This window comes from Struthio camelus, chromosome 3 (assembly GCF_040807025.1).
Source record: "Struthio camelus isolate bStrCam1 chromosome 3, bStrCam1.hap1, whole genome shotgun sequence".
Taxonomy (NCBI): Eukaryota; Metazoa; Chordata; class Aves; order Struthioniformes; family Struthionidae; genus Struthio; species Struthio camelus.
Window position 1 is genome coordinate 54,441,320 of NC_090944.1, and position 14,971 is coordinate 54,456,290.

The 14,971-nt window shown below is 38.2% G+C and overlaps 1 protein-coding gene across 1 annotated transcript in view; it reads right to left on the bottom strand.

Annotated features, from left to right (window-relative positions):
• FBXL4 (F-box and leucine rich repeat protein 4) overlaps positions 1–14,971 on the bottom strand; it is a 64,836-nt gene that overhangs the window by 23,608 nt on the left and 26,257 nt on the right. Inside the window, exons 5-6 of the mRNA XM_068937856.1 lie at positions 13,743–13,987; positions 2,522–2,735 (exon numbers count right to left, since the gene is read on the bottom strand). Coding sequence (XP_068793957.1) covers positions 2,522–2,735; positions 13,743–13,987 — 459 coding nt within the window. The remainder of the gene's footprint in view (positions 1–2,521; positions 2,736–13,742; positions 13,988–14,971) is intronic.

A 14,971-nucleotide genomic window follows, 5' to 3' on the forward strand; every position in this document is an offset into this window, starting at 1 on the left:
TGTTCTCTCTATACTCATATCCTCTTTACATTTTGAGAAATCACTGAAAACTCCAGTGATACCAGAAGTATATCACCACCATCCTGCATCTAGGAGATTAACACGAGAAACTGCTATGACATACTTCTCTATCACAAGAAATGACAGCAAATTATAATTATGATAGGGCCTGTTCCTTTTCCATTCTAGAATATGATCTGACAAGAAAAGCCAAGCTATCGATTAAACATTAACATTGTTTGTTTGCTCCACAGAAGCTCCAACAGTGAAGCAGCAGCAGCAGCAGCAAAAGGAATTCTATTAAAAAAAAAAAAAAAAAAAAAAATCAAGAATGCTACTACACTACAGTCCTTTGATAAGTTTAAGCCACTCCAGATCATGACTGATCTACCTCTTCTTTTTTGCACTCAGATATCAGTTACTACGTAAGATCTCAGTCCAAGTTAAGAAATACCGAAGGAAAAGCAACTTATTTTGTAAAGAAAAATAAAGATTCATGTTAAGAGAAGCTACTGGTGAGAAAAGTAACGTTAACCTTCATACCTTAAAGGCTTCTAAATCAGAGAATATTTAACCTTATTTCAAGTCATGTTCAGCAAAGTGATAACTAAGAAGTGACACACAATCATTTTTAGAGTATATTTCAATCACCGTACAATTATACATTTAGACTCTCAAACTTTAAAAGTTAACCAAGCAGAATCAAGGAGATAATAAGCAAACTATATTAGAAACAAATAATGTTACACAATTTACCCCTGGTACAATAATCTTTCTCAGATCTGAAAAAAACTTTATAAATTATCCCTGTCACAGGGCCTATGCCCAGGTAAAGTGGGATAAAGAGATTTACCCAAGATTTATACAGACAACTGAGTCGAAACAGACTAGATATACCCAAGGTACCACTTCAGAGCACTACCCCAAAGGCACTTCAAAGCAGGGCTTACCAAATTTTTTTTTTTCTTTGAAGGAAATATGCATTGCTACATATGCAAGACGATGCAAAGAGAAACTACTGCAAAGTAACAAGCTACTGAGTGGTACTGGCTTTATGGTAACTGCCTGTACACCCTACAGCAGAGGCCAGTAACTCAAGGTAGCTGACCCTTTTATCCAACTACCTTGCATTAACCACATCTCTTTTACGGAGAGCTAGCTAGACCTTCAATGTAAAAGCGCATATGGTTTATGGAAAAAAAAGGATAACAAAAGTGCAGTTAACTTTGTACCCTGCGTTAGCTGTCAACTGCTTATAAACAAAAAGTATACCGTAACCTCAGGTTCCTCTGAGATATCCTGGAAGTGAGCCATGACCTATTTCAGTTCTTCCATTATACTGCAGCTTAACACTCCACACAATCCAGTGTCATAATCTCATTTTTCATGACAAAAGCATAAGCAGAAGTAATAAACATAAGTAAACTCTTCTTAAAATCTTTATCCTCTTCTTGCTTTTCTAATCTTAATAACTTCATATATACTTTATGTGAGAAGAACTAGTGTTAGCGTTTTCAAACTGCTACACATCTTAACCTTTGCCCAAAGGTATTAGGGCTAGAAGGTTGCACATTGATTATAATACGCCAACATACTACAGAAGCAACTGAATGGTCATCATCACCCTACTTTGTGCTTTTACAAGAACTCAGGTAGGCAAAAGACACATCCACGCTCTATAAACAGGGCAAACAAACTTATGCGGATATTTCCACCGACACATTTTTAACCTAGAACCCGAACGGCAGAGACATGATTTGTTCATTTTGGCACTCTACTGAGTGGTAGCATTTGCAACAGGAGGAGCACAACCAGTATGAGAGCTCCTGGTGGAAACAGAGTAGTAAAGCTGTAACACAGGAGTAAGGTAACTAGTGAAAAATAATGGGACTGCTCCTTATCTGAATAGCTGAGTTTATTAGGATACAACATCTGTAAATTGTAGTAAACTACAACAGTCTTATTAAGTGTAATATGTACATTTCATCTTCGATAGGAAGTATCTTGCAAAAGACAATAATCTTGATTTGGATAGCTGAATAATTCTGTAAAGAAGTCATTTTTACACTCTTCTTGAAAAGTATACTAAAAAGTTTTTGTTCCATATCTCAAATACTGCTAATATACAAAGACAGTAGGAACTTAGTAATCAGCAGGTTGCTCCAGAGGAGGGAGCGTTGATAATTAACAGTAAGTTACTAAACATGATTTTTCCCAATTACATTGCCAAATACAATCTGTCTGGAGCGCACGTTAAAAGAGAAAAGCTTTCACATTTATGATTTCACTACAGTGTTTAAAATGACTGGTGAAAAGTCTCTAGTCTTACACCTAACTTATAAAACATGCAGTATTTTCCTTTTTTTTTTTTGAATATACAAACGATCTTGAAAATAAAAAAGCCTATGGTAACCACCTTTGATTCTACTTACGTAATTCCAATTCACTTGGTTAATAAAACAATTATAATTTTACCAGGATTAAAAATCTTGATTGCAAGATTAAAAATAGTTGTTCCTACCTCCACTTTCGTTCGGTAAAGAATGAGACGCTTAAGGCTGCCCACTTTGGCTATGTGGTTGAAAGCTTGAGGTGGTATCTTATCACATGATGAAAGATTTAGTTCCTGAAGATTTGGACACAGTTCAGTAATGACCTCCAAACATGTTTCATTGAGGAAATGACCACAAGACAATTCAAGGCGCACTAGCTCAGAGCCACAAACTTTCAAGAACCTGTAAAAAGCATATTAAATGAAAAATAAATCTACTTGACAATGAGAATCTTTGAATACTGTCTAAACTGAAAGTATGTGAAATAGGAAATACTTTCAGCAACGAAAGATCTATAGACTGCAGCTCTTGTATCATCTCAATTGACTAACAGAACACTTGATTAGGTTAAAATAAATTGATCATAACCACTCTGCAGAAATGAATTGTGAATCAAATTGGTGCAAATCTGGAAAAGATCAAATAAAACTAACACTAGCCTTGAAAAACCTCAGCTTAGGTTTAGAATTTTGAAGCATTTGGTATATTGGTGTCTGGTAAACTCTGGTTTTACAAGGTAAAATAGATTCTAAAGAGAGAATTCAGATTTACACAAAACAATGGGAGAGGAGATTTGAAGGCAGTACCCAGCTGAACCCACATGCTCTGAACCCACACATCCTGAGCCAATGAGGCAAAATGTAACAGAGAATGTTTGACACACTTTTGAAATGATCCCCAAAGCCAGCTTTGACAATAGTCTGCAACTTTCCACCAGCATTCTCGTATGTTTTGTCTCTGAGGAAAATCGGCAAATGCGAAAATGAGGTTAATATTTTTATTTTTTTTAAATGGACAGAATATTCAGGAGAAAAAGTATTTTAAAAACTTTCAGAAAACATTGAATTCCTTCCGCTAACAAGTAAGTCAAATCAACACTTCACAGCTGTTTTAGAACACACAGATCCTTAAGAGGAACCATTTCATAGAACTTACTTGAATTAATTAATTTAAGCTATTAGAAGACAGAATATCCAAATATGCAGAAACTGTGATGGTCTCTACATGAATTACAACTCTGTCAGAGATCTACTGTCAGAACTTCAAGCTCTATTACATCTAATTTAAGCTTTCATTAAAAGCATATAAGCTTATGGCCCTTTTTCTTCACAAAGAAAATCTTCTAAACATAAATCAATGAGTAGCATTGTATGTTGTTATTTAATAGGGGAAGAAAAAACACTTGCAGTGATTTTGTTATACTCCTTTTCAATAGTTTCTCCAAAATGAAAAAAAATAAGATCCTTACTTTCCATGGGTGCAATCAGTTCCCCTCACTACTTCCTGGAATAATGGAAGTACTTGTGAGAGGGCACGAATTAATTTATCATAAAAAAGATTCCTATCTGCTCTATTACCAGTTCCACTATCCTACAAAAGCCTTCATACAGAAAAGGCAGCTTCAGGTTCTGACACTTTCACCTTAAAGTTAATATTGTTTCTTGGTTCAAATGATACAATAGAAATGCCAAAAAGATATGAGTCTAACTTCTACAAAAGCTTATTCCTACAGTTAAACAGATGTTAGCCCTACCAATATTTTGCTCTTGCTGAAACTTAGGAAAGAGAAAGGGAGGCACACCTTAATGACACTAAATAGTAATGGAGAATTTGAAATCCCCACCTGTCAAGATCCAAGTCTCTAAACTTTCTCCTTTGCTTTTTTTTTTTTTTTTTCTTCCCCCCCCTCATTACTCCTCTTTCCTCACTCAAGTCCCAGAAAGGGGACTTGCCCAGAGAGGCTGAGGAGTCTCCATCCTTGGAGATATTCAAAGTATGGCTGGACATCGTCCTGGGCAACCTGGTCTAGCTGACCCTGACTGAGCAGGGAGGTTGGACCAGATGATCTCCAAAGGTCTCTTCCAACTCCAACTATTCTGTGAAGTCATTGCTGTTCATCATCACCTTTATTTCCCCAATCCTGCACATTACCTACCTCACTATGCCTTTCTTCCATGATATGGTTCCTAAACAATAAGGAGAGGCATGCAGATTTCAAGATGGAACCTCTATCCCTACAGGTCTTCAAGAGTCACCTAAACACAGCCATGACGACCTCATCTAGGGTTGGGGGCAGGCACACTTTAAGTGGGAGCTTGGACTAGATGACATTCAGCAGTCCCTAACATGTCACATCTCTATGAGTCTATGGTAACAGAAAGAAAGAGAGACTCTGACATATGAAATGACAGACATGGCCCCAGGGCATGTGGGTTCAGCTGGGTACCGCCTTCAAATCTCCTCTCCCACTGTTTTTGTGCAAACCTAAGTTTCTCTTTAGAATCTACTTTACCTCGTAAAACCAGAGTTTACCAGACACCAAGCACCCATGTGTTGTTTTCCTACTGGATACAATGAATTCACCTGTAAACTGGACTGGTAAGCTCTCTTACGGGAATGCCAGAGCTGAAATATGGAACTCATGAGAATTAACATTAGATATCTGAACATTAGACTGTTAGTTGAATTAATTTTAAACATTATCAGAGAAACACAGGATGGAAATCCTCTGGAAATCTGAGTAGAGACATACGGATTCACTGATGATTACCAGTTAGCCAACTCTTCTATTTAATGAGTGCTTTAACAATACGGCACCTCACGTTCACACAGCTTCTTTCATCAACAAGTTATTATCAGGTTTATTTGAATGGTGATATTTTTCATAAAACAATGTCAGTTGCCATTTATTATACTGCTAGCTTTTAATTTGCTAATGGATAAATATTTTATGAACTATTCCATTACAATAATGGAATTTAGGTTAACTACCATATAATTTAACAGGGCTTGGCCATTATAAATATTGGTGTATACAAACACTTTTCTCATTCTAGGCCGACTAAAAGTTAATATCATCAGGTTAGAGAAAAACTCAGTTAATCCCCTAGATTGGAGAAGAACTCCAGGCTCACTAATCTGAAGAGTTATTACCTTCATAACATTTTATTTAAATTCACTACACTTAAAACACACCAGGCAGAGCAAACACAGCAACAGTAAGCAGCATTGCATTTGTTCTTCACAGTTTTGCTCCCTTTTTGGAAGGGGTTATTTAGGAGACATTAAATAGAGAGAAAGGGAAGGGGGATAAAGGGGACACAGCACGGTACAGGAATTAACGGATAGGCATGAAGTAAAGAGATGAACAGATTCAGGAGGAGAAATTTGAAGAAGTCATCAACCAGAATATAGCAGAGTACATTAGCCAAAACAGCAGAGTTCTCTAAGTGATCAAGACACCCATCTCTGTTTGCATTTAAAAGGCTGCTCAGAAGAGAGGTTTTTGCTAGTTTCTTTCTACAAAAATTTCCAAAGCCACATGGCAAGGTAGCATACATGCTTGCATGTTTGCAGAACAAACATGGCACAGCCTCCATACTATTGAGTTTTAACAGACATTGGATACATGGCTCTAACTTAACCCGCTTAAAAATAAACAATCACAACAAAAGCCAGGACCGCTTAAGCTCCTTTTTATAGCCTTTCCTTTGTGCATAGAACTCCACCACTTTAATTTTGCTTCTTTTTTTTTTTTTAATAATATGCAATTTCTCAAGTGATTTCCCTTTACCTCTTCATATTTCTGTCATGAAATACAATTGACTAAATAATCTAAAAGGAAGGCTAAGGAAGGCTAAGGCCCAGTTGGAATTAAATCTGGCAAGGGATGTCAAGGACAACAAGAAGGCCTTCTTCAAATACATCAATAGCAAAAGGAAGACTAGAGAAAACATGGGCCCGCTGCTGAAAGGGGCGGGTGCCCTGGTGACAAAGGATACAGAGAAGGCACAGTTATTGAATGCTGCCTTTGCTTCCGTCTTCACTGCTAAGGCCAGTCCTGAGGAATTCCAGACCTTGGAGACAAGAGAGGAAGGCTGGAGAAAGGAAGACTCTCCCTTGGTTGAGGAGGATCAGGTCAGAGATCTTTTGTCCAAACTTGACATCCACAAATCCATGGGCCCCGATGGGATGCACCCACGAGTGCTGAGGGAGCTGGCGGATGTTATCGCTAGGCCACTCTCCATCATCTTTGAAAGGTCCTGGAGATCAGGAGAGGTGCCTGAGGACTGGAAGAAAGCCAGTGTCACCCCAGTCTTCAAAAAGGGCAAGAAGGAGGAGCCAGGAAACTACAGGCCTGTCAGCCTCCCCTCCATCCCTGGAAAGGTGATGGAACAGCTTATCCTGGAGGTCATCACTAAGCATCTGGAGGACAAGAAGGTGATCAGGAGTAGTCAGCATGGATTCACCAAAGGGAAATCATGCTGGACCAATCTGATAGCCTTCTATGACAGAATGACTGGCTGGGTAGATGAGGGCAGAGCAGTGGATGTTGTCTTTCTGGACTTCAGCAAGGCTTTTGACACTGTCTCCCATCACATCCTCCTAGGTAAGCTCAGGAAGTGTGGGCTAGATGAGTGGACGGTGAGGTGGCTTGAGAACTGGCTGGATGGCCGAGCTCAGAGGGTTGTGGTGAATGGCGCAGAGTCAAGTTGGAGGCCTGTGGCTAGTGGTGTCCCCCAGGGGTCAGTCCTGGGCCCAGTCTTGTTCAATATATTCATCAGGGACCTGGAGGAAGGGACAGAGTGCACCCTCAGCAAGTTTGCTGATGATACTAAACTGGGGGGAGTGGCTGATGCTCAGAAGACTGTGCTGCCATTCAGAGGGACCTGGACAGGCTGGAGAGGTGGGCGGAGAGGAACCTCCTGCAGTTCAACAAAGGCAAGTGCAAGGTCCTGCACCTAGGCAGGAATAATCCCATGCCCCAGTACAGGCTGGGGACTGACCTGTTGGAAAGTAGCTCTGCCGAGAAGGACCTGGGAGTGCTGGTGGACAACAAGTTAAGCATGAGCCAGCAGTGTGCCCTGGAGGCCAAGAAGGCAAATGGTCTCCTGGGGTGCATGAGGCAGAGTGTTGCCAGCAGGTCGAGGGAGGTGATCCTGCCCCTCTCCTCAGCCCTGGGGAGGCCTCACCTGGAGTACTGTGTCCAGTGCTGGGCTCCCCAGGACAAGAGAGACATGGCACTCCTGGAGAGAGTCCAGCGGAGGGCTACCAAGATGATTAGAGGGCTGGAGCATCTCTCCTATGAAGAAAGACTGCAAGAGCTGGGCCTGTTCAGCCTGGAGAAGAGAAGACTGAGAGGCGATCTCATCAACGTGTACAAGTATCTGAAGGGGGAGTGTCAAGAGGATGAGGCCAGCCTCTTCTCCGTGGTGCCCAGCAACAGGACAAGAGGCAATGGGCAGAAACTGAACCACAGGAAGTTCCATCTGAACCTGAGAAAAAACTTCTTCACTGTGAGGGTGACAGAGCATTGGAACAGGTTGCCCAGAGGGGTGGTGGAGTCTCCTTCCCTGGAGATATTCAAAACCCGCCTGGATGTGATCCTGGGCAATATGCTCTAGGTGACCCTGCTTGAGCAGGGAGGTTGGACGAGATGATCTCCAGAGGTCCCTTCCAACCTAAACGATTCTGTGATTCTGTAAAAGAATCTGAACACAGGTTTTTTTTTTTTGCTAGACATCAGAACAGGCCTTTACCTAAGCTCAACCTCATTCTAGATTATAGCATTGAGTTCTTAACAAAAAATAAAATAAAAAGAAAAATCACTCTTTCCATCACTCTATGCTTACTTATATCCTCTCAGAAACTGCTGTTCATTTTTTCTCTTCAGCTTTTGAAAATGATTTAGCCTTTCTGAAACATCAAATACACCCATTAGTGGTTCAGACTCTTCTATTTGCTCATACCGACGTCAAAACACTCATGATCACTGGGTCACTAGTCAATCAATATTTTCTAATCTTGTAATTAATGTCTGTATCACAAGCACATCCCATGAGACAAAGAAGATCCAAAATCAAAATACCAAATTACAAGAGATACCACCTTTTTTGTCAGAACTGGCTGTGTGAGACCTCCGCTGAAAAATTCTCAAAATACCTTTAGACAAATGCTTAAGAAGATACGAAACACAATGAACTGGAATCAGTAGTTTTAAAACAGAACCCCACTGGATCCAAAATCTCGACTTCACTGTGAGCACAATGCTCCCCACGTACTCAAGATCCTACATTTCAAAGTTACTGAAAACTCTACAAGCAAGGTTGACAGGTCAGTTCTCCCTCCTATTTACCCTTCCGAAACACACTTTGCTACCTAATTTTACATTCCTTTAGTGCAATCATCTCAACATGTTTCAGTCATGCCAATTTTATCAAATCTATTTTCAGTGAAAAGTTCAACTACTCATTGTGTAGCCACTGACACGTAAGCCACTCAACTTTGGTGTCTGAGAATGCCAAAGAGTAGATGGATTGTTTCTTTAGCACTTTCCTTTGTACCATTAACTTACGCTAGCATCTGAATCAGGGACATTACCTCTGCTACCTGACAGGTATAGGCTGCCTCATTTGCCTGGTCCTCCGTGGTATGTCTCTCCTAGAACACTTACTAATACTTCGTGAAAACAGAAATTGTGGTCAGCTCCAAGTCAACTGCACCCTCTCTCCAGCTTCTCAGGCCTCCCCCTTTCCTTAGCCTGCAACCAGACAAGAATAATGTCAAAAAAACACCTGGACTTTATTCTTCCTCAATCCACTTCCAAGATCTTAAAGTCACCTTTCTTACTGTAGTTTTATGTATATTACTTGTGGAGACTTGGCAGAGGGCTTCATAATCCCAACCAATTCTGCAGTTAAATCTTGCATTTCTACTCCAAGGCAACACCAAGGAACCAGCCCTGTATTCCTGCAGCTTAATTATGAGGATTCGAAGAGAAAAAACAGTAAGGAAGTAATCTGCTTACCTTACTCATGGAGGGTTTACATAGCTGAATAAACATACAAAAATACAAACTTACAATACATTTATTATCTAATCTTTCTTTCAGTTATAGTACTCCTAGGTTTTATCAAAAACTGTGGAAATCAGAAGAGGGGTAGAACTGAGTTTTAAACTGAGAACGCCTTTGTTGCACACTACTATTTTCTGTGACTGAACATCTGATGCATGTTTCAGTAAGTTTTTTGACCTTCCTAGTCAAAAAACTAGGACTAGTTTGATTTACAGCAAAATCTCATCATTTTTGTTTAAAATTTGTCCATTAAGTTAAAACACACCTCTGTAAAGCAGTGACCAAAGCCTTCAAATTTTAACAAAATTGTTAAACATACATTTCTCGACATGCTTCAAATGTAAACACTGCATCACTAACCTGAACGTGAAATTCTATTACTTTCATACTATAAAATGTTAGGCATAAACAAACATTCTAATACCGCCGATATTTAAAGCAGAACAGTTTAAACAAGCTAATAACATTATTAGTGATATAAAGAAATCTGTATGGATAACTGTTTTTAAACTGTCAGCATCCTTTAGCTCTTTACACCTCAGAGAATTTATTCAGTATCCTGATATTTAGTATACCTCCAATCAACTCGCCTCACTTTTCCTATCCTCCCACACTGTTATTCCCATTGCATGGGCAAATTCAGCAGACTTCTAATGCCAGGAGAATAGTTTTGTTTATATAATGCTCTCTGTGCAATCTTTGTTTATTCCCTGTCACTTTTCATTCCAGACGCTTCAGATAGCTCAAACTCAGTTCATTTGTCTTTCACTGTTCAGTATACTTTTAGTTCAATCTAAATTATAAAGGTTAGTTCTTTTATATTATATGCTGAAATAAAAAAACTATGTTAGTCATTTTTAACCCTAAGGGGTAGATGTTATCAATAAGTTAAAATACCTTCAGCTTTGCCTCAGGATGTTCATATGCCTGAAGCATTCCATCTACTCACGATAATACAGTATTTGCTTGAGTCATATTTCTTACTTTTTTTTTTTTAAAGCTACCACCTTAATACATTTTTCCAAGAACATATATATTTTCATTTACTTCTTAAAATCATGTCTATATGAACCTTTTAGAGTAACACAGCAATCTACACCAACTTAACTATTTTAAAGCTAATGTCATAAGAAACCAGTAGTGGATAAAAATATTTTTGAAAGCTGTTCTCTAAAGTCAAGCAAGAGTAGCATTTAAACAAGCGTCCACTCGCAGAGATGACAATCTAAACAGGACAGCTGTAAGAATGAAACTAACTTTACCAATTTTGAATCAGATAGTGCCAATTTTAACATTAAATGCTAAGAAAAGTGAAAAACGCACACAAAACTTAAGATTAAAAACAGGCCCTGCAGAAGTCAAACGCATTTTCTTATAAGGAGAACGTATTCTAGTTTTAGAAGTTGACTGGTTTTATATTGGAGTAATTTCTGGTGTTTATGAAGTTATTTCAACTTTTATTTACAAAATGACTTTTTTTTTTCCTATCCTCTCAAATTGACAAATGTAGATAGGCCTGTTAAAAAAAAAGTAATGAAGTCCTTTAAACTGTTACAACTCCTAGGCAGCATTCTTTGCACTTTGAGTGCACTATGAACGGTTTGATAAGCCCTTCATGGTTGCTTATGCAGCAACTTATCACAAAATTGATAAACTACAAGTATCAGAACAAGCAATTTAAGCTAGTAACTCGAGGCTGAGTTGAAACAAGACTTTTTCCACCAACTTCACCAAGGCAACTTTCATTGTCTTATCAAACATTTCCTCTGCATATCACCCATGAACAGAAAGCACAGAGATTAGCAAGGCCATGGAGGAGTCAAAGAGAGGAGGAAGAGAAACCAATAAATTGATTCAGAAAGGTTCATGCAGTAGGCAGCAAGAGAAGATTTTACACTATTAAATGTAGCGGCACATGCCCGTTACTGTTACGTATGGATACAGACGGCTCCATCCAAGTATTTCGTTATTGGAAGTCACTTACAATGTGAAAATCTGATTAACTTCTTTTAGTAAGCCAGTATCAGCAGATACCTGATAAAACTAGCAACGCAATCTGCCTCGCTAGCTGACGACCTCCTGTACAATATTCATATTCTGAGACGTAAACAAAGAAAATGCAAGTGTAAAGTAAAATTCCTAGGAAAGTTAGGTACTTCCATTCTTTGGAAATACTGTTTTGCTGAATAAGACCCAAAAGTCAGTCCTCATGACAAATGCCTAGAAGTCCAAAAGGAATACCTGTGGGACTTCAGGAGTTCATGTCTCAGGTGCTGTAATATCCACTTAATAGTAGCATCTTAATGATAGTCGAGAACATTAAAAATAAAACGTTACTTGATAGATTTCTCCTTCTGAGGAACAGTATCTCTTACCTGGAAGTCATTTTCCTGGAGAAAGTTATATAAATGCTTTTGAAAAGAAAGAGTTAGTCTTACACATCTCCTGCATTAATAGATATTTAAATAGCAAATGAGAAGCACATTTTCATTTCTGGGGGCCAGTAAACTTGCCAAACATGCTGAGGAAGAATGTCTAAAGAAGAAAAATTTGTGTTTGGGAATATTACCTTTTTTCTGCTTTTATAAACATACAAAAAGATAATGCTACAGAAAAAAGTTTCAAAGTCACTTCCACATAAGGAAAAAGAAAACTTTCAAGACAGACACTGTTATGGATAGTTTTAGATTCAAAACTGAAAACGACACACCTAAATTATTTAGTTCACATCTTTGTTTCAAAAATGATAGCATTGCATCTCGCATTCCCAGACTGCTTGTACCTCTTCCAAGGATTATTTTTTCGTAGAAATACACATAATTTAACAATTGTCTCAAGGTCTGAGAACACATTCTTCCCCCCAACCATGTTTATTCAGAGATTATTAATAAACAAGCTATGAATATTTATTATTTTAGAAATGCTGATTACAAATAACTGCTGATACCAATTCAGTAGTGAAGTCAAGAAAACAACAATCAGCAATAAGGATGTTTTCAACTAACTGAAGTCAGAAATGCAAGAATTGGAAAGTTCAAAATTCTGAATTTGGACATTCATTTATTTAAAGACAAGCTTTTAAAGCGGTACTGCATGTTCAAAAAAAACCTTGAATATGAGAAAATGCACATGAACACTCACAAACTTGAAGTTTTCAAAAACATTTACTAGCTAAGCATCAGAAAGCAAACACAATGACTTCAGAGTTGAATTCTAAATTCAAGTCTGCATATTTATTTTCAGCATACAGTATCTAAAAATTCCAATTTCAGAGAAACTTTGTCCCTCATTCAACTAGGTTACATCTATCTCCTTTTTCTACCAAAGGAACATAAAGGAGCAGAGGGCTCTTGGATTATACTGGAAGGTCTGGAAAAAGGGAAAAAAAAACATTCTCATCCTAACAGGATATTTCCTCAAATTAATTTACTTCCACAGGGCACCAAAGAAAAGAAAATATTTGAGTACGTTTTTAATCTTCTCATTCAGGAAATGAATGAGATTTAAGACAACTCATTTTTAAGATACACTAGATTAAGCATTTCTGTTTCTTATCTGTCAAGTTCAGCTTTCATCTGCCACTGCTGATTATCTCCTAGTTGAAGCAGCAATTTTTAAATGAAATGCATTGACAGATACTGTTTTACTAATGCAAATGAGTACAGAAGCAAGAAATGATACGTTAAGCAAGCAGAGAACATGGCTGTTATAAAGAGAAGAATCTCTGTAAATTTGCTGTTTTAATGACCTACAGCACAGTCATATTTTCATCTCAGTGTGAAGATGCGCATGCAACCCTCTTGTTTCCCAACAGGGCTAATGTTTTAAATCATTTTTATGAAAATATTTGCATTTACATTGCACTCCAGTGATTACTTAGGGCCTGTACCTTGCAAGCACGCACTATAATCAGTTTATTACTGCAGTCATTCTAATATAGTGCTATTGATGACTCATCTATACACAGGACAACTCTCCAAATGTTTTCTTTGTAAGACGGATTTTCTGTAGCTTAGTTCCAGCTGGAGTTTTTCAGAACCTCGGAAGAAAGCAAAACACTGCTCCCCCTGGAAAAAGCCTTTCTTTCAGCCACAGGCAATTTGGCACATGCAGGTTCTATATTTTAAAATAGACTGCTGCTGGTGTATCTAGTATCTCTTACTGTTTTAGCTGATACTCTTTTTTTCTACATCATAAAAATTGCATCCTTTATGGTAAATCAAAGAAGTTTATCTTTTACATCTTATTAGATTTCAAATATTTAGCAACAAACTACTGAGCAGCAGCTCCACACACAGAGCTTACCAAAATACTTCTGTACGTTTAGCACTGACCTGCTAAATCCAGAAACAGAGATGGCTCCCCTGTTTCCAGTCCAAGATAAATTCAGCCACTGGATGAGAGTGCAGCGAGACTGTAGGTATTCCAGAGATGTGTCATTAATTCTTGCCCAGTAAGGTTGTAAACTGAGATGAATGTACTGTAGAGGATCACAGCAATGTTGATATAGTAGCTTACAAGTTTGTGCTAGTCTACACAGGTCTGGTACTGTGAGGTGACTCAAAATCAACTGGATGAGCTATATTAAAAAAAAAAAGAGTCATATATGGTCATACAGCACTTGAAATGTTAAGGGAAAACTGCGAAGGAATAACAACAGATGTTCCAACTTCAAAGAAAAGTAAGTCCTTTTACTTTTAAGTAACTTCTCAAATCATTGATCAACTGTTAAATAGGATTGCACTGCCTTCTCAATTCAACAGCATATTAAACAAGATCATTAAAAGCAGATCAACATATGAAAGTGACAGGAAGCTTTCAAATTAGAAGTTGCTTTACCCATGCTAATTTAAACAGTGATATATATGTAAACACTATGTTTACATATTTCCCTTCACAACATCTGCCCATTCGTTGATCAGAAGACTGAACTGGCATCCTCTTTCTTCTCTGGATCTGGTTTTTAGGTAGTGGCACCTTTGCAGAGTACATGAAAATCATATCATGGTCCAGTTTCCCCACTCCTTGAACAGGTCTAGATTTTTCCTCTGCTCCCTGCTCTAAAATCACCGATTTGTCTTCTACTTTACATCCTCTCCCATACTGGATTACGCAACTAGGTCAAAAGCTCAACATTTACAGATCTTCTTTTATGAAGAAATCTCTTTCTTGCTGTAATACTTTCAGTGCAACTCTGTTCCAAGTCAGAGTCAAATCTGAAATGCAATTGTAACCTTTTATCAAACCGAATTATCCCAGTATCGGAATAATCAACAGCCCATCTCACTAGTGCCGTTGTGTATATTTTTGTAATGGCTTAGCTCACATGCAGAAATGAGGAAGTATCCCCTTCTCCTAACCATGTTCCATTTTCCTTTTTAAAGAAACATTAGCAAACACCAAAAAATATGCATAAACACTCACTTTTAGGACATAAAAAAACATTCTCAACATACAGCATCCCTTAGCTCACAGACAGAGAAAATGCACTTGAATAACGAAATCTAAAAATTAATGTTGACTTAACTGGGGCTTAACAGCCATAAACACCTGCACTCAAGTG